Below are 21,940 nucleotides of genomic sequence, written 5' to 3'. Positions count from 1 at the left end.
TTAAATTCAAGTTTTTGAAACAGAGAAAAAGGACCTCCATTATGGTAGAAATTATTAAGACATAAATGGTCAGTGTGTAAGAATGCATTAAACTAAAACTTCATCATTTTACTCAATAAAGATTTACAGGTAAATAATGATACTGCTAATTTACTCATGCTAATCTTTGGTCTAAGTTTCTACTTTACTCTAAGTAGAATTGCTCTAAGAAAAATAACTACAGACTATGATTTAGCTCGGAGAAGGCAATGGCACCCCACTCCAGTACTCTTGCCTGGAAAATCCCATGGACGGAGGAGCCTGGTAGGCTGCAGTCCATGGGGTCACGAAGAGTTGGACACGACTGAGACACTTCACTTTCACTTTTCAATTTCGTGCGATGGAGAAGAAAATGGCAACCCACTCCAGTGTTCTTGCCTGGAGAATCCCAGGGATGGGGGAGCCTGGTGGGCTGCCTTCTATGGGGTCGCACAGAGTCAGACATGACTGAAGCGACTTAGCAGCAGCAGCAGCAGCATGATTTAGCTAAAGGAAACAATGACTTTGTGAAAGGAAAAAATAATCCAAATAAACTAAATATCCAGCAACACGTAAGACAATACTAGGTAGATAGTAAAAGTGAGGTAAAAGAGGAATATTCATGTGGAAAATAATTAAGTAGAAAAAGGAATGAAGCACCCATTATGTGTCACTGTTCCAGGCACCGACTCCACAGATAAGAATAAAACAGTGGAAGTCTCAGTTCTGAAAAAACCTTCCATCACTTACAAAAGGCAGGGGGGAATAGGAGAGAAAATGAAGAAAGAAAACAACCCCACATTTTGGTGAACAGATGAATTCTTACTGAAACTTTCTGGTAGTACTAGTAGAGATGATTTTCTTCCCCTGGCTTATTTATATTCGAGGCACTTAAAAACAAAAATTTCGACAGAAAACTTGTGTTAAGAAGTATGAAAGGTTTTGTTTTTAAAAGAAGAAAATATATTAACATTCAGGGGCTGATTTGATTTTGCCCAGATAAACTTGCAAATTATTCAGGTCAGATAATTTAAGAGCCAAGAGTCAACATTCTCTTGAGTGAATTAGTTCTTCATAATTGTTCGATATATTTTGAGACAAATAAATATTATGGACACTGTAATAAAGCCTGGAAACTGATTTGGAAAACGTCTGAACCTAAAACTGCGTGAGAAACATGATCCATGCCTCCTTCAAAAACAGCATCTGAAGCACAGAGCTCTACGGCGCTGATGACAGCAAACTAAGTAGCTCTTCTCCTGAGGAATGAATGTTTAACTTAGATAATTGTGGTGTAGAGCCAAAAGGAGTGTTGACATTACATGGAAAAACAGAAATCACGCATTAGCACGATGTGAGAATAAGAAAAATGCGTTCCTAGTAAAGTCAGCAGCATGGTGTAAAGAGCATGACTTTGGGCTCAGAGATATTTAACTAAAAGTACTTAGAAGGGTGGTGGTCCAGCGGTTAGGAATCTGCCTGCCAATGCAGGGGACATGGGGTCAGTCTCTGGTCCAGGAAGACTCCACATGCTGAGAGGCAACTAACCCAGTGCGCCGCAACTACTGAGCTCTTGAGCTGCAACCGCTGAAGCCCACACATCCTAGAGCCCATGCTCCGCAACAAGAGAAGCCACCGCAATGAGAGGCCCATGCACCGCAACCAGAGAGTAGCCCATGCTCACTGCAACTAGAGAAAGCCTGTGTGCAATTACGAAGACCCAGTGCACCCAAAAATAAATAAAATTAAATTTTAAAAAAAGTACCCAGAATTCCACATATACAAGACAAATGTGTAATAATAGGTGAAGCTATCCTTAAAGAAAAATAACTTTAAAGTTGCTAGACGTGTTGTGTCTTGGGGTACATTTGGGAGTTGTAATTCTTCCCAAAGAAAAATACAGATTTCATGCTGCCCCCAACCAGTGACTTTACAACTTAGATATGATGTATTTGCATATGGATACTGCATTGAGGTTCTCAATGTGAGACTCCCAGGGGAAACCATGTACCCCAGAATATGTTATGTACCCCAGAATATGTGAGTGATGGCAGAGAATTCAGACCAAGGGTTTTGGTCAAGGTATTTCTTTTTCAGCTAAGGATCTCATATCACTGTCATTTCTGTCTCCAACAGCGCATGTGTATTAATAATTATGGTTGTCACTGGTGTCATGAGGCTCTTACTTTTTAGTTTTTATGATTTTTCCCCTGACAGCTTGGGAAATTCCCTTTAAAGATTCTTTAAAATTTGGAGATAAAGGGCTTGGCCTAGGGACCCCTCTTCTCCCTTAATTCCCTGGGTAATTTTGTACACTCATCCAATGGAACTAACTCATGCATGAAGCCCATCCACTTTTCTGGCCTTGGACTATTTGAACAGTCCATGGTTACCTCAATTTTAAAAGGTCTAGAATTGCAAACCCTTGTGGCATATATTTGGGAGGAAAATTATCATACGGGAAAAGCAGCATCAACAGTTGTTTGTGCTGGACATTAGGATACACACGCATGACACCCACCTTTCATCCTCTACCCATGACCTCCGGATCCAGGCAATGGCCAAATTCTACTAGTTTTTCTATCAAAGTAGATCTCACACTTATTTTTTTTCATTCCCTGCCAAAAACCTAGTTCCAGCCACCATTCAGTACCCCCCAAGTACACTGTGAAGTCCTCCCCTAGCCAGGTAAAGATACTAAAGCTACTTGTTCATTCCACAGAGTGGCCAGAATGAAGTGAGAAATGCTGACTTCATTACCACACTTGCGTGTCACTTTCTACCACAGAACCTTCTGGTACATAATTATATCCTTCAGCCCTGAATAAGACCTCCAACTAATTTCTTCTTTAGGCCTCAATTTAAAATCACTTCAAACATGGTCTCTGACCACATGGAAGAAGGTACAACTGTGATGATACAAATCTCAAGTTAGGTCAATAACTTCCCAGGTAGCTTAGACGGTAAAGAATCTGCCTGCAATGCAGGAGACGCAGATTCAATCCCTGGGTCAGAAAGAGTCTCTGGAGAAGGAAATGGCAACCCACTCCAGTATTCTTGCCTAGAGAATTCCATGGACAGAGGAGCCTGCTAGGCTACAGTCCATGGGGTAGCCAAGAGTCAGACACAGCTGAGCTAAAACACTTTCATACTTCTATTACAACTCTAATTAGAGAGCCAGTTGCACATGATCTAGAAGGACTGCACCTGTCCTTTGTAATGCTGCATCCTCAACACCCAGCACTGTGCCTGGAATATAATAAAGTTTAAGTCTCTCAGGTGTGTCTGACTCTTGGGACCCCATGGACTGCAGACCACCAGGCTCCACGATCCATGGGATTTCCCAGGCAAGAATACTGGAGTGGGTTGTCATTTTCTTCACCAGGGGATCATCCCAACCCAGGGATCGAACCCGGGGGGTCTCCTGCATTTCAGGAAGATCCTTCATTGTCTGAACTACAAAGGAAGCCAGGGGCTATAATAAGCTTTCAATACTTATTGTTTGATCATTCATTCATGACTCAACATGTCAAATGCATCTAAAACAGGAGCCAGACAGCATATGTTAAATACCAAGGAGAGATAAAGAGGCAGTAAAAGAACTCAGGAGAGAAGGAGTATAGGGACTTGAACTAGATAAAATGTTTGCAATACAAATATTACCAATGAGGATGGATGGATCATTTTTGAGGAACTTCCGTATGCTAGGCAGAACGCCCCGCCTTTTAATCACCACCACCACATGAACCATTGGTCTCTCTCATTAGGTCAATGGTTCTAAATACTTTGGATGTATTAACTCATTGAAGCACACCACAACCTAATGAGGTAATAAGGGCCCTTATTACATTCATTTTACAGATGAGAAAACTGGCACAGAGAGGTTAAATAACTTCAAGGTGACAAAGTAATAAAAAACTGAGCCAAGACCTGAATTTGGTGATCTGATACTCAGGCTCACGCTACTGACCAGGCTCTTCACACTGCTGCTATATTCTAGAAAACAGGCCATCCTTCCTGTTGCATCCTTCTACCAGCCTCTCACTTCTAGTTACTAACCAGCACAGTCAACCATGCATCTAGGATCTAGGGGGTCACATTCGTTCAAACAGTTTCATTCTGTTTAGGTCATCCCTTGGTAAATCAAATCTAAATCAGGCTCTGTAAAGAGATATAAAAAAGATACCATTTTCTGAGGAGTTTAGCAATTACTGAAGATCATTGTACATACGTCAACTAAGATCAGTTACCAATCAATATATCAACAAATACAAAATTACGGTAATAAGTGATTGTGTAAACGGTAAAGGAAGGCATGATGAGAAGGCAGTGAAGATCAAAGGGGAAAACTGCCAGGAAAAAAAGTAACAGCCTGAAGAAGGAGGAGAGAACAGCCAGGAGAGAAGAGACAGCTACTCAAAAAGGGCTCATCAATAATGCAGTTGGAGTCAGCGGACTGACAACTTGGAATAACGGAATAGAATGAATATGAAAATATTGTCTACGGTGGTTGAAGTAGCTAGGCATGTTGCTGTAATGTCCTACAAGAGAACACAGGTTTTCCTCCAAATTCAAACACTCCCAAATCTAATCTTATAATACAAATTCTATCATTTATCCCTGAGAATATCCTTTTCATGAGGAACTGAGGCACAAAATTATTAGGTAATTCCAAAGTTGCCCTAAGGTCTGATTCAAGGATATTTATCTGGAAGTCAACACTGCGAGAAGTGTCCAACATTCTGTACAACATTCTGCAGGGAATAAGTTAGAAGCATGCTAAATAAAGCCTTAAAACTCGAGTAAGCAGAATGTCTGTGTTAGTAAAATGACTTACTTTGAGATGTTTATATAAGCAATAGCCACAGGACAAAATGAGTTCAATCTAGGGCTAAGTAGTGTTATGATGGGGAAGTGGAGAGTGAAGCCATGGCTGGGCAGAAACGTTTCAGGTTTTATCACATCACTTGGCAGTCATGGCACAAATCGAACAATCCAATCACACATCTGAACCTGGGAATCAGGAATTTTATGCCTCCTGCATACCCGAACATTCATTTAGCCAGGCCTGTAAAGGGCTCACTCAGCCAACTGGACCCATGGAACAGGCTCACAGAACAATCTCCCCATACGCCCAGAGAACAGAAAAGAGAACTGAAGAGCATGAACCAGTGGAAGCAGAATCTATGCTACAGGCAACTCTCTGAAAACAGATGACATTTTTTCTTTGGAAGAAATGCTCCAGGACTCCCTCAATTTCCTTTCTCCTTTCTTTGAACAAAGGAAAAAAGACAAAAAAACTGTAGCTCAGGCCACTTAAATGAAAGGGAGGACTCTGTTTCTCAGAGCTCATTTGTATGCATCCCTCTGAGTGAAGTCAGTTAAACAAGAAATCAGAAGGGAACTAGACAAATGTATGGCAGAAAAACTTGCTGAAAACAGAATTCACTGCAGGAGCACATCAAGTCTACAGATTATTTTGGAAGTAAGATATTTTGCTGAAAGAATCAAGAAAAAAAAAAACAATGGTCCACCTCTGGGCAAGTCACCTGATCAAACATATCTTCAGAGGTGCTGAATTTAAGAGCTGGAATACATGTCTAGACACAGGGCCCTGTGCTCAATGTCCAATCCTTCTATGTCAACTTACTAAGACACCTGAATTTTCCAACACAAAAGCCTGTTGGTGAAGAAAACAGCAGACCCAGAAAGGCAGGGGCATGGAATGGGGCATTCTATAGATGAAAGAGACATATTCACTTTAGAACTTTATTTCTTAAAAGAACTTCTACAACCAAATGACTCTTCACATTTTCAGGTACAGAAGAGCCAATAAAAAACAATGTTATAAGTAGTTTGGTGTTGATCTCCTGTTCTTGCAATTGCCTCCCCTCTTAAAGGATAATTTTCAAACTAGTAAAATCATGACTTCTAAACAAATATAAAAGGAAGATGTGTCAAAATTTTATTAATCCACTTATTAATGAAGGAATCAGAAAGAATTTATAAGTGATTCAAAGCAGGGTCTGGAGGAGATATATAGATATAGATATATATCCTGGAGAAGGAAATGGCAACCCACTCCAGTATTCTTGCCTGCAGACTTTCATGGACAGAGGAGCCTGGTGGGCTACAGTTCATAGGGTCACAAAGAGTCGGACATGACTGAGTGACTGAGCACACACACATATATATATGCAACTAGGAATGCTGAGCTGAATCTGTTAAAGATGCAAAACTGTATAGCAAAACTATAGAGTAAACATGTAAAGTGTGAAAGCATTTCTTTCACAGAGTGGTAATTAACTATCTGTATAGGACTAGGGGCTTCCCTGGTAGCTCAGAAGGTAAAGAATCTGCCTGCAATGTGGGAAACTTGGGTTCACTCCCTGGGTTGGGAAGATCCCCTGGAGAAGGGAATGGCAACCTACTTCAGTATTCTTGCCTGGACAATTTCATGGACAAAGGAGCCTGGTGAGTTACAGTCCATGGGGTCACAAAAGAATAAGACATGACTTAGTGACTAATGCTTCCACTTTCATACAGGACCACATTTGTACAAACAGGAATCATTTGCTTCCTTATCAGGTTTTCAAGTGAAATTCTCTCTCCACAGGTGTGCAAAACAATCCAGATAAAAGCAAAGGGGCTACAGAATCAGATAACCCCAAAGGGTTTACCAGGTAGCACCCAGCATTCCACTGAAAGGATACCCAATAATCATCTCGCCAGTTTCAAAGTCTACTAACAATTTCTTGTGATGTTCCCAACTAAATAAAAGAGGTGAGAGAACATGTCCTACATTTAGAGTCTGTCAGTGCAAAAAAAAAAAAAATCGACAATAGAAGAATTTGGTTGAAAACCGGATTAAATTTGTAAAAGGAGGTGCTTAAATACAATCACTAACTGTGATAGAAGCTGAAATACAATCTTTTTAAAATTCCAGCATTTCTTTGCAATTTCATTCAGAAATGTGTTCAGTCTAAGAAAGATAGACTTCTCTCTGACTCCCATGGAAAGCATAAATGCTTTTGGGTTTCTTTAGAAGGAGAGACGGATACTGCTGCAGTTCTGGGGAGTGTGAATAGGAGAGCTTTACAAAACAAGAACTGGCCACACAGGACTCCTAGGGCTGCAAGAACTATGGACAAAAGGCCATAAAGCGATGCCCTTGGCCATTAGGGAGGGTGACCAGCTGAAACCAACTCCCCCACAATCAAGGTCTGCTTACAAACTCTCTTGCAGAAGGAGAGGGGAGAAGGGAGCTGTGGGGAGAGATGGGAGGATGGGGAGGACAGGAGAGAACGGGAGAGGAGGTGGGGAGGTGATGGAGAAAGGAAAAAGGCTCAGTAGATGGGAGGAAGGAAGACAATCCCAGTGTGGCTGCCACTCTGCTGTTGCAGTTGCCTGGACCACAGGGCTGCCTTGTGTTTCTGAGCTGGGAGACTGCTGGTCGATGAGCTGCACCTTGCAGTCTGACTGGAGTGACAGGAGTTCAAGAACCTTCTATGGGGGGAGAGGAGGAGTGGAACAAAGAGAGCAGCACCTTCCCCTAAATTGGCAAAAACCAGAGCTGCCAAATGGCACATGAGAATCCAGCACTGGTGCTCAGCATGCCTTCCCCATGAGGGGCTATCAACCTTATGGAGCACATAACGGCTTCTAGCAGCAAGGTCAGCAGCCAGGGCGCTGGCTCTTGCAGGACAAGGTTCCTCTGGGATTTCCCCAGGGGAGCAAATACACGGTGTGAAGGGAGCTCGAGGGCTAAGCAACCGAACTCCCAGGCAGAGCCCTCGGCCGTGACCTTGTGCAGTCAGCACAAAAGGGACCCTCGAGTGTTAAGGAGGTTATTCAGAGGCTAAGGGAGAGTAAAAGAGGGAAGAGCTATGAAAACAAACAAGAAAGGAGTGTTGGTACTAGCAAGTCCCTGGTGATGAGAAGCTGAGCGGAACCTTAGAGTCACGGAAGCAGGAGTTAGCAATCTAAACAACCAGGTCGGAATACACAAGGGGAAACTGCAGGTTAACACAGACCTAAGTTATAAAGCCCCTGTGTGACTGTACACCTTCCCCAGACTTGCTGGACAAACCACATTTTAAATCTCTTCGGCCAAAAATATTTTAAAACTCTTACACTGAGGCCCAACTCCATTGGGAGCTAAAAAAGGACAACTTCTATAACAGCTCATAAGCCTCCACTGGAAAGGCTGCTGCCAATACCCTGAGGGCAAGACAACAGGGCTACTCAAGTTGAAAAAGGCGCTGAAAAACCAGAACCTGGAGGCAAAGGTCGGAGGACATGCTTAACATCCTACCTGGTTATTTATTCTAAAGGAATATTTCCATCCTCTGTATTTACATGTGAGACCCTCACTGGCCAACTCTGCAGGTCTTTACTTCACAATTTAATGGAGAAATAAGGACCTGAAAACCTAACACCGCCCCACCCCCTCTACTTCCCACCCCCAGAGCCTGTCTTTGGACTATTCCAGGCCACAGTTCAGCACATTCGTATTAGTAATAGTATGCATTTCCAGCAAAAACCAGCCATGGCCAGAGGAGGTTACTAGGAAGTGACTATGTAATGTGAACAAAGAACACAATTTTCAAGTGAGCCCTGTGGGAATACAAGAAAGGACAGGAGAACAGAATAAATAACAGCAAAATCTGCTTCCGAGTCGTCAGGATTCCACCTCACAGAAAGGCAGAAGACATCCGGGAGGTGGACTGGCCCAACCTAGTAATCGGACCCGTTCTGCACTGTTAGAAATGTGGCCTGAGTGGACAGGATGCTGGACGAGGCTCTAGTCTCTTGTGGTGTCGTCAACAAACACACATAACTCCACAAGCACCCAAGAGGAACGGACACGCAACAGCGAACAGAGGGACAGTCCAGCAGACACTAGGATCCGCCCACTGCCAGGGAGGGAGGCAGACGGAGAAACCGGTGCACCGTGGGCTGCAACCTGAGGAGCCGGGAGCCCTCTCCTACCTCAGAACTATAATTGATTTGTCTGATTTACCAGAACAACAGTAAGCCACGCACCAGCCACATTTTATTGCCTGTTTTGCACATTTTATCTGCGGGAGATTGTATTTATTACAGAGCAGGCTACAGCAAAAACAATAATAAACCGGAGATAAGCAACAGCCTTACATTCCACTAATGCGCATTCTGACTTTTTGTGTGTCGGAGAGGTGGGGAGTGGAGACAGGCTCAGGGAGAAAGAAAAGGCACGAATAATGAAAACAGGGTTGAATGAAGGGAAGCAGTCGCCACAGAACCACTCTCCAAATGCAATCAGATCTAGCACCAAGTCGATCAGATTCTCATTGGGTTTCATGCTCACAGAACCGTCCTGGCCTGGAGGGGAAGTGGACAAGGGGAGCAAGGACCGCGGTGACAGGTGCTTGTCATAGCCTATTTCCTTCACCTTTCAAAAATCAGAAATAAAGGAAACCAGCAACTGTTTCAGGACCCAAACTCCCAGATTTTTTTTTTTTCCTTTGTGGATACCCTGAAAAACAGGAGCAGAGATGCAGAAGAGTCAAGTTTATCCTGCTGCTGCTGCTAAGTTGCTTCAGTCGTGTCCGACTCTGTGCGACCCCATAGACGGCAGCCCACCAGGCTCCTCCGTCCCTGGGATTCTCCAGGCAAGAACATTGGAGTGGGTTGCCATCCTAGCCCTAGTCAAAAGGTAGGTTCACGCATCTGGCATTACAGATGCCATGAACCTTATGAAAAACACCACATTCCATTGACATCGATGTCAAAAATCATCTACATTAACAAAAATCAAAACCCAACACAACCTAAACACTGGGGAGCCATCATATGATTCTTGAAAAGTCAAAAAAAAAGAAAAGAAAAAACTGTAATGAGCTCTCATGTAAGAGCTCAACTGGGGACAAGAGAACGCCAAGTCAGAAGGCATGTCTGGTAGCCGACATGGATCAGTCCAGTCCAGTCCCGGGGAAAGCTGATGGAGGCACATGAAATGGCCTGCTTGCTTCAGCACAGGATGAGGCCAGCATCTCACCTGCCCAAGCAGAGTCAGCCACTCACTCTTACACCTGGCTACTTAACTCCCCACAGCAGGAAGTCAGCCAAGCAGGTCTTGCACTTGCTAACTCTCCACAGGAGGCATCTTCGTGCACTCCAACCCTGACCTGTTGAAATCGTTTTTATAAAACAGAAGAGAAGAGATAGGAACAATGGGTAGAAACCCATCTCTAAGAGTGGGAGACCATTAAGACTAGAACAAGTTTATGGGTTACCTGTCTCCTGATCATGATATATAACCTCCTCCACAGAGCATATTACTTGAGTGTGTTTAGAAAACAAAATATTAAGAGCAAATATGTCTTTTTCTCCTCCAAGGATGTGTCCTGGGGTGGGGTGAGAAGTCATGCACGAATGTCAGTTCACAGTCAATATTGTGGTGGCATACGGCATATACTGTTGGCTCAACGAACACTGCCATTTACCACAGCCTGCAACTGAGAGGGTGGCCAATGAGGGGAGGGAGGGACACAAAGATTAAAAAAATTTTTTTACAAACTTTAATGAAACCATTACACATGTTTGTATTAGATGACCTTTATTCCAATGTGTGTTAGTTCACCTCGATGTAAACCATTGGCCTGACTGACCCCACCTGACCACGGGTCCCTCAGTAACATTGCCAGAACACGTCAGGAAACCGGAGACCCATACATCACACTTAAATATCGCAAGAGAATTCAACACACACATACTGAACATGATACTGTGACAGAAAGAAGGTTAGAAAAGGGAGACAAAACTCTTCTGTTAGAGAGGGCACCAAAAAAACCCTTTAATCTAAACTGAATAATGTGTGATGAAGGTGGACAAGGTCATTCTGACATTTATTGAATGGAATAGCTTTTTCACTTTCACTCTCCCACGTGATCCAGCTATCCTCTTTTATTTATGTGGTAAGTGGAGAGGTTTGACTTGCATTTATTTTTGAGCAATGTAAGAGGAAACCAATTCTCCAATATCTAGGCAGAAAAGAGAATAAAGGTATGTTATGAAACTGAACTCCAGTTTAGGGGGGGGATCATGAAGACAAGTTTCCTAAGATTCATGGCTACCAAAACACAAAACACACACAAAGGAAACACATCAAGGTAGGAGGCAGCATGAGATTCAAAGACAGCATTAAAGATCACTAGGACACTACGCTGGGGATGCCAAGAGGACAATCCCAAAACAAGTGTAACTCTGTCTCAAAAACCCGTCAAGGGCCTCACCTCGATCCCAGTGGGAAAGCTAAGCATGAACATGAACCCTGTAGGCCAAAACAGAGCACCATCCCAAAGCTCAATTCAGCTTCTGGATGGCCCCGGTGTGGGGGCCAGACAAGAGCTTTGGGGTGGGCATATCTGCTCTCAGTGCAGGAGTCACGACTAGGTTTTCCAAAATAGGTATCTTACAACTTTTTCCCCCTGCAGTTAAAAAAATCAAAACAAAAATTACCCTTTGATTTGACCAGAAGAATGATATTAAAAGAAATATGGCTGAGAATGCCACAGTAGATACAGAAAGAAATTAATACACACAGGAACAATTACTCAGCATGGTAAACAAGTGAGAAAATTGTCCTGATACCAGCTTGCAGGGAAAACCACCTGTGAAACATGAGCCTCAGTAGATACAACATAGTTACTTGCAGCTCAAAAGCCAGACTTCAGCTATGAGGGACGCATAGCAATGTACCTCACTTGATAAACAGTGGCGTGGTATCTTGACTGAGGTCCAATCAATATAGGCCACACTGTACTATCTGTAGTATACAGTGACTGCTACAGAGAGGGAAAGTTTAACAGAATCCCGGTGACTGAAGCCCACAGGGGAGCACTACACTCAGGCAATAGAGAGCTGGCCAGATGAGTTTAGAAGCCATCGCAAGGAACTACAGGTAGAGCCTGAGTCAGGCTTGGGAACACAACAGAACAAGATACCCTGGAATTCATCACTGCTGTGGGCTCGGCTGAGCTTCTGTTTACAATAGTATTTTCTTCTTGGTGCCCAGGGCAAGCTCTCCAAATGTCCAAGCTGAGGCTGACAAGCTCTTCCTCTGTCATGTCCCCTGGGCTATGTGCTCTCTCTACACAAGACCTGGAGCCCCTCCTTACCCATTAGTGACTATGGGAGCGGAACTGGATGGTGTGTGTCCCAGGAACAGAGGGTGAAACTGACAGCCAACAGGTCTTCCCTGGCCCCCTGATCAAAATCAAACTCAGAACCCTCACTACCGCCTTGGGCTGCTCTATGTCTCCTTCAAGCGGTTGCTCCCTGGCACTACTGTTGTCTCTCTTTAGTACCTGCATGTAGGGACCTTATCTGTCTTTATCTGTCCTGTTCACTTTTATATCCTCACTGTTGAGAACAGTTCCAGGCACCATAAGCACTTGCTGAATAAATGAATAAACCATCTCAACTAACAAAGCTATCTAATTCAGACACAGAAGTTCCTAAATATGCAAGTTAACATCCTAGTCACAAACAGTCATTTGGACACAGTCTTTAGGCAGCTCAAAAGTATCTACATCACCTCTTCTTTTCTATCATCTAGTAGAGCTGTTAGCTCAAAGGATGCTCACACCCTTCCAGCCTCATTCATTAGGATTAATTCCTAAACTTGTCCGAAAATCTACATTTGACATTTTTTTCCACTAAGACTTTGTAGCCCCAGGATTAAACAGGGAATTTTTTTATTTAAGGTAATTTCATTTTAACACAACTCGAGAGAAATATCTCCTAACGCATGATAATAAGAAAATGGAAAAGCAACTCAGTAAAAGTTCAGGTGGAGAGCTGGGAGGTTTTATGCCCCGGTTTAAATTCTGTTTTCCCAGAGAATAAAACAGGATCTCTACAGAGGCATTAGCAGAAGCCATGGAAAAACTCACATTCAGTGCCTGAAAACAAATGAGCTACAGAAAACACATAAGCGGAGGCCCTTCAGTGAAGCAGCAGCCAAGCTCTTGGCGCCTCGAAGTCACATGGCTCCATTCAACGACACAACTCACCCCAGATATGTCTGCGACCCGGTGGATAGGCACTTCCTTCTTGCTATGCAATCCTTTGCCGTTCTTAATAGCTCTGTAAAGGAAGAGGAAGAAAAAAAAAAGCCCAATGAAAATACAAACCACAGTGGGAAGGGGTAAGGAGGGTGGGAAAAGGGGCAAGCAGAGAGGTCAGTTCAGTGGGCATGTGTGACTACAGAGGGCACACTGCTGAGTAGCTAGTGTTGTCCAGAACATTCCATGCTGGGGAGGGTACACGTCTGCTCTTCCCCTAAGCCCAGTAACCAAGTCATGGTTACTGGCCAGCTGTTTGCCTTGTTATCAGAGAGAGCTCCCTAACTTGTGTCCAAATGAAAGGCATTGTTCCAGGCATAAAAGAAGAATCAGTTGGAAGAGCGCATTCCTAAAAAACAGAAGTAATAATGTTTCTGGAAGTAATAATGTTTCTTTCTGGGTTTAATCACATGAAACATTTTCAATGCAATATATGTACCTAGCGTTCCAATTCTAATGGAAATAAGTTTCTCCCAGGTAAAAAGATAAATTGCCCTGAATGAAGCAATATTGTACAGAAGTCTTTTTAATATTGGGGAAGAAGGGCATTTCTTGGAGGTCCAGTGATAAGAATGCAGTGCTTTCACTGCCTGACCTGGGATCAATCCCTGATTGGGTAACTGAGATCATGCAAGCTGTGTAGCATGGTGAATAAATAATAAATAAATCGGGAAGAAATTAGCAAAGACGCATAATTGAGAATAAGCCTCATTTTCAATCAGTCTCAGGTTGTAATGACAATGGATTTAGCAGGGGATCCTACAACACACATCTGACCACCTTTTGCATCCTAACTGGATTGGTCCAATTGTGTCCTAATTGAATTGGTCCAATCTCCCACCTTTTGCGTCCTACTTCCTTGAGTGGTAGCTGCAGGGACCTGATCACTCGTGTAACAATGAAGGACCGCAGACTCAAAGGTGATGGTACAGGGCTAAGCAATTAGTCAAGACCTTTGCGCATACTTAGAGGAGGAAATGGCAATCCACTCCAGGATTCTTGCTGGGAAATCCCATGGACAGAGCAGGCTATAGTCCATGGGGTTGCAAAGAGTCAGACACGACTGAGTGATTAACACTTTGTGCATACTGCCATGTAAGGAACTTGTGTTTAGGGACAGAGGAAGATTCAGGAATGTGTCTGCTTCATGAACTAGACTTACTAGGGTTTCCATATCCCAGAGAAAGTGTTAAAGTAAACTGCCCAGACCAGGGTCAAGGCGTCGGACCCTCACACTATGAACCACACTGCAGCATTCCTCACACTCAGGCTCCACGAACGACCAGAACTAGAGGTACTACTCTTGAGTCCTAACTTTCTATATCCAATTCACAAATCAAACTGGGTGGCAGTTGCTGAGTGCAAAGTAGAACAGTCATTTCTTACATACATGGCCCTCATCACTCGCCTCCTTTTCCCCCAGGGGACCTATCTCTCACTCAACTTATGTGAAACACCTTCTGTTCAGAAACAGCAAACAAAACACTTCCCTTTCTACTCAGTTTCCATTTCGTGATGAGGGTAAGAAATCAAAATACAGAATTTAAAAAAACTGTAACTCGCTCTACTCTGAACTGTTAATGGAAAGAAAACATTCCCAAGTTCCTTGAATGCCACAGTTCCTCCTGAATTTGAATCAAGGCAAGGGCTTTAGACATTGCAAGTGGGTCAGAATTTCTCCATTTAATTTTAGTCCAGTGCTTCATCATTCAGGGAATCTGATGATGACCACAGATGGGGGCTGATTTTCAAGGTTTAGCCCCTGGTCTCTTGGGATCTCAACACTCATAGTACCTCCAACTCTTTCAGCTCCTAAGCCCTGTGTGTATCCGGACTGTGTTCTGTTTCTACAGTCTCCCCTGCCACCAACAAGCTTTCCCCATTTTGCTACCATAAACTCGAAGGAGGGGTCTTGGGAACAAACTTGCTGTGAGGCAAGGCAAGCTCACCTCACCCCCAACTGTAAGTTGCCTCCCTTCAGGGCGAGGCATGCTTAGCTTTCTGTAGGTCCTGTGGGGTCACAAATTACCTACAGCCCTCTCCTGTTCTAACAATCAGGACAACCAAAATAAATGGGCCTACCCCCAGTAAACAGATGGTTCATGTGAGAACATTGCTGAATGCCTGGCCTCTCCTGAGGGCTGGAGAGCACCTCATATACTATGAGGAAAAAAGAACAGGGCCTGGGCAGTAAGTCAGAAAACAGGTTCTTTATAAAAGCAGGGAGGTGGTAAACTAAAATTCTTCTTTCTCTCTGTGATCCCAAAGGAGCTTTATGACATAAGCAGAAATTTAGGACTTAACCAAGGTTAAACATACTACCCCAAGGGGAAAAACCATCATACCCCAAACAGAAAATATGGATAACAGTATGCATATGACATTTGAAACAAATCAGAATTCTTTAAAATTAAGTCTTAATATTAAGAAGGCAGAAGAACTAGAGATCAAATTGCCACCATCCTTTGGATCATAGAAAAAGCAAGAGAATTTCAGAAAAACATCTACTTCTGCTTCATTGTCTACACTACAGCCTTTGACTATGTGGATCACAACAAACTGTGGAAAATCCTTCAAGAGATGGGAATACCAGACCACCTGACCTGCCTCCTGTGAAACCTGTGTGCAGGTCAAAAAGCAACAGTTAGAACCTTACATGGAACAACGGACTGGTTCCAAACTGGAAAGGAGCATGTCAAGGCTGTATATTGTCACACTGCTTATTTAACTTATATGCAGAGTACATCACGCAAAATGCCAGACTGGCTGAAGCACAAGCTGGAATAAAGATTGCTGGGAGAAATATCAATAACCTCAGATACGCATGACACCACCCTTATGGCAGAAAGTGAAGAGGAACTAGAGTCTCTTGATAAAAGTGAAAGAGGAGAGTGAAAAAGTTGGCTTAAAACTCAACATTTAAAAAACTAAGATCATGGCATACGGTCCCATCACTTCATGGCAAATAGATGGGGAAACAATGGAAATAGTGACAGACTTTATTTTCTTGGGGTCCAAAATCACTGCAGATGGTTACTACTGCTGCTGCTGCTGCTAAATCTCTTTAGTCGTGTCTGACTGTGCGACCCCAGAGACAGCAGCCCACCAGGCTCCTCCATCCCTGGGATTCTCCAGGCAAGAACACTGAAGTGGGGTGCTATTGTCTTCTCCGATGATGACTGCAGCCATGAAATTAAAAGATGCTTGCTCCTTGGAAGAAAACTTATGACCAACCTAGACAGCATATTAAAAAGCAGAGACATTACTTTGCCAACAAAGGTCCGTCTAGTCAAGGCTATTGTTTTTCCAGTAGTCCTGCATGGATGATGTGCGAGTTGGACTCTAAAGAAAGTTGAGCACTGAAGAATGATGCTTTTGAATTGTGGTGTTGGAGAAGACTCTTGAGAGTCCCTTGGACTGCAAGGAGATCCAACCAGGCCATCCTAAAGGAAATCAGTCCTGAATATTCATTGGAAGGACTGATGCTGAAGCCTGAAACTCCAATACTCTGGCCACCTGATGTGAAGAACCAACTCATTGGAAAAGACCCTGATGCTGGGAAAGACTGAAGGCGGAGGAGAAGGGACGACGGAGGATGATATGGTTGGATGGCATCACTAACGTGATGGACGTGAGTTTGAGTAGGCTGCTTATCTTGTTCCTAAAAAGACTATTATTAGATACTTGGTTGCATTCAGGCATTAATTTTGGAAAAACCTTCAAAGACTTCATCTTTTTATACTTAGGTACAATTGCTAAATTAGATAAGATTTCAGGCACATTTTGTAAATTTCATTTACATTCAGGAGGCAATATCATATTTAAGGACTTCCCAGGTGGCTCAGTGGTAAAGAATCTATCTGAAATGCAGGAGATCCGGGTCCAACCCTTGGGTCAGGAAGATGCTCTGGAAAAGGAAATGGCAATGCATTCCAGTATTCTTGCCTGGGAAATCCCATGGACAGAGGAGCCTGGCAGGCAATAGTCCATGGGGTCGCAAAGAATCAGACACGACTGAGCGACTAAACAACAGATCATACTTAAGCTGAGAAATAGTTCTTATTGTTAGTTCTTAACAAAACAGAGGCAAAAGTGAAAGTCTGTATTATTATCTGTAGATACTAACTACAAACGCTGCCTGACCAAGACAACCTCTAAAGAGTAAATGGTACACTGGACCCAGGCTGAACAGTGTGAGGGCTCACTGACAAAGTTGCTAAATGGTCTCCTGCCCTGTGCTGCGGTTGCTTTGGTCCTTGTTTGCCCACTGCTGCAGAAAGGACCCCGGGTGAGCCATCCCCAAAAAACCTCCGTCAGTCTGACACAAGGGCTTCTAGAGAGAGAGGATCTGGGGGAACGACCCAGTGCAGAAATACCTGCTCTTATCTCAAAGAAGTAAGGAGCAAACACCAAGAGCGGTAGGCTCACCACAATACTGTTCTCGAAAGGAATATACTATGTACCTTTTTCTTCCAGGATGCAAAGTGCATATATGACATGCCTGTCTACTAACAGCTGTACATACAGAAAATGAAAACGAGATCCTGCTTCTGCTGCCTTGTCATGACTTCTCGGTGGGGCAATCTCCGTATCTTATATAATACAGCCTCTGTGGCCTAGGTTTGGGGGCGCTCTTACTTTAAGACCTGGGAGGGTATAGAAGGTAGTGGGTTTGCTCTCCACCGATGCCCGCTTCACTGAGCAAACAGCGACTCCTCTCCCCACGCTTCCTGCAGGCTGAAACCACGGCTCAACATCCCTTTTCATTAGGCAAGGAATGAAACTCCTGACTTCTAAACTTCGCCTGCTGTGTCTGCTTAATAGCTGCTTTCTCACAAAGGCAGGCTGGAGCTCAGGCCGGCCGGGAGAAAGGAAGCAGTGGGGCAGAACGCAGCCTGCTCCTGTTGGAGGCTTTCTTCTCCAAGCAGCTGCAGCACAAAGATGGCAACGACCAGCAGTGTCAATAATGGATAGAAATCATCGCCAGCCGGGAAAAGTGAGTAACGTCTGCACACATACACAGAGGCAACAGTAAAGAAGAGGGATGAAAACTCAGCTTTTTAGGTTTGCTTCTAGAAGCTTCTAGAAGCTATAGCATGGGACGGGAACCCCATTCAGATCGGCAGAAAACGCTTCTCTTCTTGCCAAGTTTGAAATTCTCCTGTATGAGATGCTACTGCCTTCCCATTAGAAGATAAAACCATCAACTCTGCAAAGGCAGACATGGGTGTTGTTAAAAGGGAGATTAGCCCACTACATAGCATAAAACGATTAGAACCTAACACTCTGTACAAAGAAACAGTTTGCTCTTCTGTTCTGGGGCCCCTTGCAGAAAAGCCTCCATCTCCAAGGCACAAGCCTTAGCACCACTGACATCCTGAGTCATCAGTTCATCTTGTGGCAAAGAGGCCATGACCTTAATTTCAACACAACAACAGTAGACTGGTATTCTGAATATTTTTGTAAGTTTACAAAAAAAGTTTAAAGTATGTATGGTTAGAGCCAGCCTTGACCCAATCATAAAACAGTTGCCACATAAGGAATTTTTTAAAAATTAAATTCAGTTATTTATTTGGCTGCATGGGGTCTTAGTTGTGGCGTGCTGGATCTAGTTTCCTGATGAGGGATAGAACCCAAGCCCCCTGCAATGAGGGCATGGAGTCTTAGCTACTGGACCAACAGGGAAGTCCCTTTTCTTTAAAAAAAGAAAGAATTTTAAAAAAATTTATTTTTTTAAAATTTTTAAAAATTTTAATTCTTTAAAAAGAATTTAAAAAAAAGGATTTAAAAAAAATTTATTTTTATCTTTTGGCCACGCAGTGTGGCATATGGAATTTTATTAAGTTCCCCGACCAAGGAATGAACCAGAACTCTCTACATTGGAAGCATGGAGTCTTAACCACTGGACCACCACGGAAGTCCTAGGAATTCTCTACCTGGTGACATAAGTGAGCTTCAGGGAAAACGCTGGGAGTATCTATGAACCAACCTGAAATAGTAGGAGAATTATATATGTGGATTTTTCTGGGGAATGGGAACTCCAACAGTTTCACAGAAAGAACCACTTTTATACATAAAAGGGGTCTAAAGGAAACAAAGTGATGGAAAGCAGACAACAGAGAGGTACAGGGAAATGACGAGGCAAGATCAGGAGGCCCTGACTGACAACTCCCCTTTAACGACACTGTCTTGTTAACCAGGAAACCGAGCTGTCCCTCAACTCGGCTCTGCGTCCTTGCCTACAGCCAAGCCTTTCTTCCTTCCTAATTGTGCTCACTTGGCTCTGCTGTAACCCTCTTGGCCCAGGCCCACATCAATTTATTCCAAGATAACATCAGGACTATTTTAATTGAATCCACTCAGGCTCCTTTGAGAGTGCACGCAACCGCTCCATGACTTCTTCACAAAATCAGTTCATCACTTTGCTCCCCTGCTTATACCCATAACAGAGACCCCCAGCCTGTGCCATCAAGGGGAAAGTGTAACCTGGCTTTCATGGGCCCGTTTGTCTTCCCACGATTTCCACATTACTCCTTCTAATCCAGTGGGGTCCATTTTCTCCAGACCCTTACGTGTAAGTTATTCATAGATCCACACTAGAGAAAAAAAAGAATTACAGCTTATCTGTAGCCACCACCTCATCCCTATCATAAAACAGCTGTCACATACAAAGTGCTAAATCAGGGGTCCTAGGTGGGGGTCTGTTTGAATACTGGAAGTATCTATGAACTACTCAGAAGCAGTAGAATTATATATGTGAATGGGTACACGTCTGTGCATCACTCAGTTGAGCATCCAGTTGCAAATTTCAATGCAGTATTTTTGAACTGCATCATGCATTCACTTTATTTCTATAGCTAGGCTATGGGCCCTTTGAGGGTTTGACTTCTAGCCTTAATATTTGCTACAGTATTTAATACAGAGCTATATTCACATAGTCTTAAACTCAGGGTCATCTAGTTCAATTATCATGTGCCTGGTAAAGCTGAACAAATGTCCACTGACTAACACAGAGTGTGAAGACATTTCAGACTGGAGACTGGATAATGCCAAAGTGAGCATAGAGCACAGAAGAATGAGTTTGTTGGCTCTCCTGGAGGTGCAGATTTGTGGTAAGATATATGCTCCAGGTCGCAGGCATCTTGGTTTTGCTACTTGGAGCGGGACAAGGCAGAAGAGCTGAAAGCCTGCCCTCTGAGCAGAAGCACAAGGGCATCAAGATCAGAAGCCTCGCGTTCCCCTCCTTAGGTCCCCGAGAGCTAGAGGAGGTGGTTGGCCATCTGAAAGGCAGTGATGGGAGTAAAGCCCCAGCTCTCACGAACAATAAAACAGGACCAAGTGGCAGGACCGTCAGAAGCACCTACTGGGTAGTACAGAGTATGTAACTATGGAGAGAGGGAAAGAATTCAAACAGAAAAGGAGGAAAAGCAGAACAAAGAGCTAGTTAACTTGCTAAACTTCTAAAGAATCTTGTAACGTATATTCAGCTCACACTGATGAATACAGAGTTTCAACTGAAACAAACACAGCAGTGAAACACAGCAGCAAGCAACACTTTCTTCAGCTTTTTTACTGGTTCCTTGGCACCTGGAGGAGGCAACCAGGTCCTGACACTCAGAAAATGAGATGCAGAGCGGGCACAGGTGCACAATGGTGGGGCGGGTGCGCTAAGATGATGCAGCTGCGTTGTCGACGAAATCAGAATCACTGATAAGGCAGAAAAGATGGAGCGTACATAGTTGGGAAAGGAGGAAATTGAGTCCTACAGTCAAGGGGAGGTGGGTGGACTTATGAGGCAGTAGAGCAAATAACAAGGAACTCTGGGCAACCTCATCTAAAACTAATGTAAAAAGAAATGAAGATGTATTTCTGTTGTGCCAGGTGTGACAAGCGATCTGATGTGCTCAGGTTAAGAGGGGAAAACTGAGCTCTGTGGAAGAGAACCACCAGGCAGCACAACGTTAGATTCATGAAAACATGAGCAGACGATGCTATCCCAGGTTAGGGCCACAGGACTAGTAGCACCTGGTAGAAATGGTCCGTATCAGTCTCAAGTCTTCTTGAGGGGACAAGGCTTCAGAAAGGGAAGATTAGAGGCAATGACAACTGAAAACGGTCTCAATGACACTGGCTTTTATAATTTTTTCATGTCTTTATCACAGAGGCAATACAAGGACAGAGAAAGTACAAGAAAGAATAATCCATAATTCAATTTCAAGATAAAAGCACTATTAACATAATTTTTAAGTGTTGACACACACATGCGTGTGTGTGTGCGCTGTCGCTCAGTTGCGTCCGACTCTTTGTGACTCCACGGACTGTAGGCTACCAGGCTCCCCTGTCATGTAATTTTCCAGCAAGAATACTGAAGTGGGCTGCCATTCTCTTCTCCAGGGGATCTTCCCCACCTAGGGATTGAACCTGCATCTCTTGCGTCTCCTGCACTGGCAGGCAGATTCTTTACCATACCTGCCCACTTAAAGAAACTTGTGGGCAAAGTTTAGCAATTGTTTTTTTTTCCCCCTCAGAAGCAGTAACTAAATGAATACTTCCTTGTGTTGTTAGTTTTATTACATCATTTTCTAATCATTGCACATAAACATGTAACATGGATGCACATCCAATAATTTAACAATTGTCTATTGCTGGGTATCTCTGTGACTGTAATACTCCAGTGTAATACTTCCAGCCCTATAAATAATGCCAAAGGAATAACTCTTAAACTGTCAGGCACCTTACTAATTATTCCTTAGACTAAATTCATGTAATCGGGATGGCTGTGCCATGGGTCAGTGAAGCACTAGTCCTGTTTT

General features: G+C 43.5%; 1 protein-coding gene and 1 long non-coding RNA gene across 3 annotated transcripts in view; both read right to left on the bottom strand.

The window, feature by feature from the left end:
• SND1 (staphylococcal nuclease and tudor domain containing 1) overlaps positions 1-21,940 on the bottom strand; it is a 425,720-nt gene that overhangs the window by 164,196 nt on the left and 239,584 nt on the right. For both annotated transcript variants that reach the window (XR_014066017.1, XM_081531207.1), the window contains exon 14: positions 13,077-13,149. Coding sequence is in view for 1 of the 2 variants with exons in the window: in XM_081531207.1 (XP_081387333.1) it covers positions 13,077-13,149 (73 nt within the window). In the remaining variant the exon portion in view is untranslated. The remainder of the gene's footprint in view (positions 1-13,076; positions 13,150-21,940) is intronic.
• Positions 2,205-3,749, bottom strand: LOC145522540 (uncharacterized). The gene is made up of 2 exons (XR_014066023.1): positions 3,401-3,749; positions 2,205-3,079 (listed from the first exon to the last, which is right to left on the bottom strand). It is a non-coding gene; the product is annotated as an uncharacterized LOC145522540 (long non-coding RNA).

The sequence above is a fragment of the Giraffa tippelskirchi genome, chromosome 10 (assembly GCF_054371585.1).
Source record: "Giraffa tippelskirchi isolate mGirTip1 chromosome 10, T2T-mGirTip1v1.2.pri, whole genome shotgun sequence".
NCBI lineage: Eukaryota > Metazoa > Chordata > Mammalia > Artiodactyla > Giraffidae > Giraffa > Giraffa tippelskirchi.
This window is presented reverse-complemented; position numbering and strand designations above follow the sequence as displayed.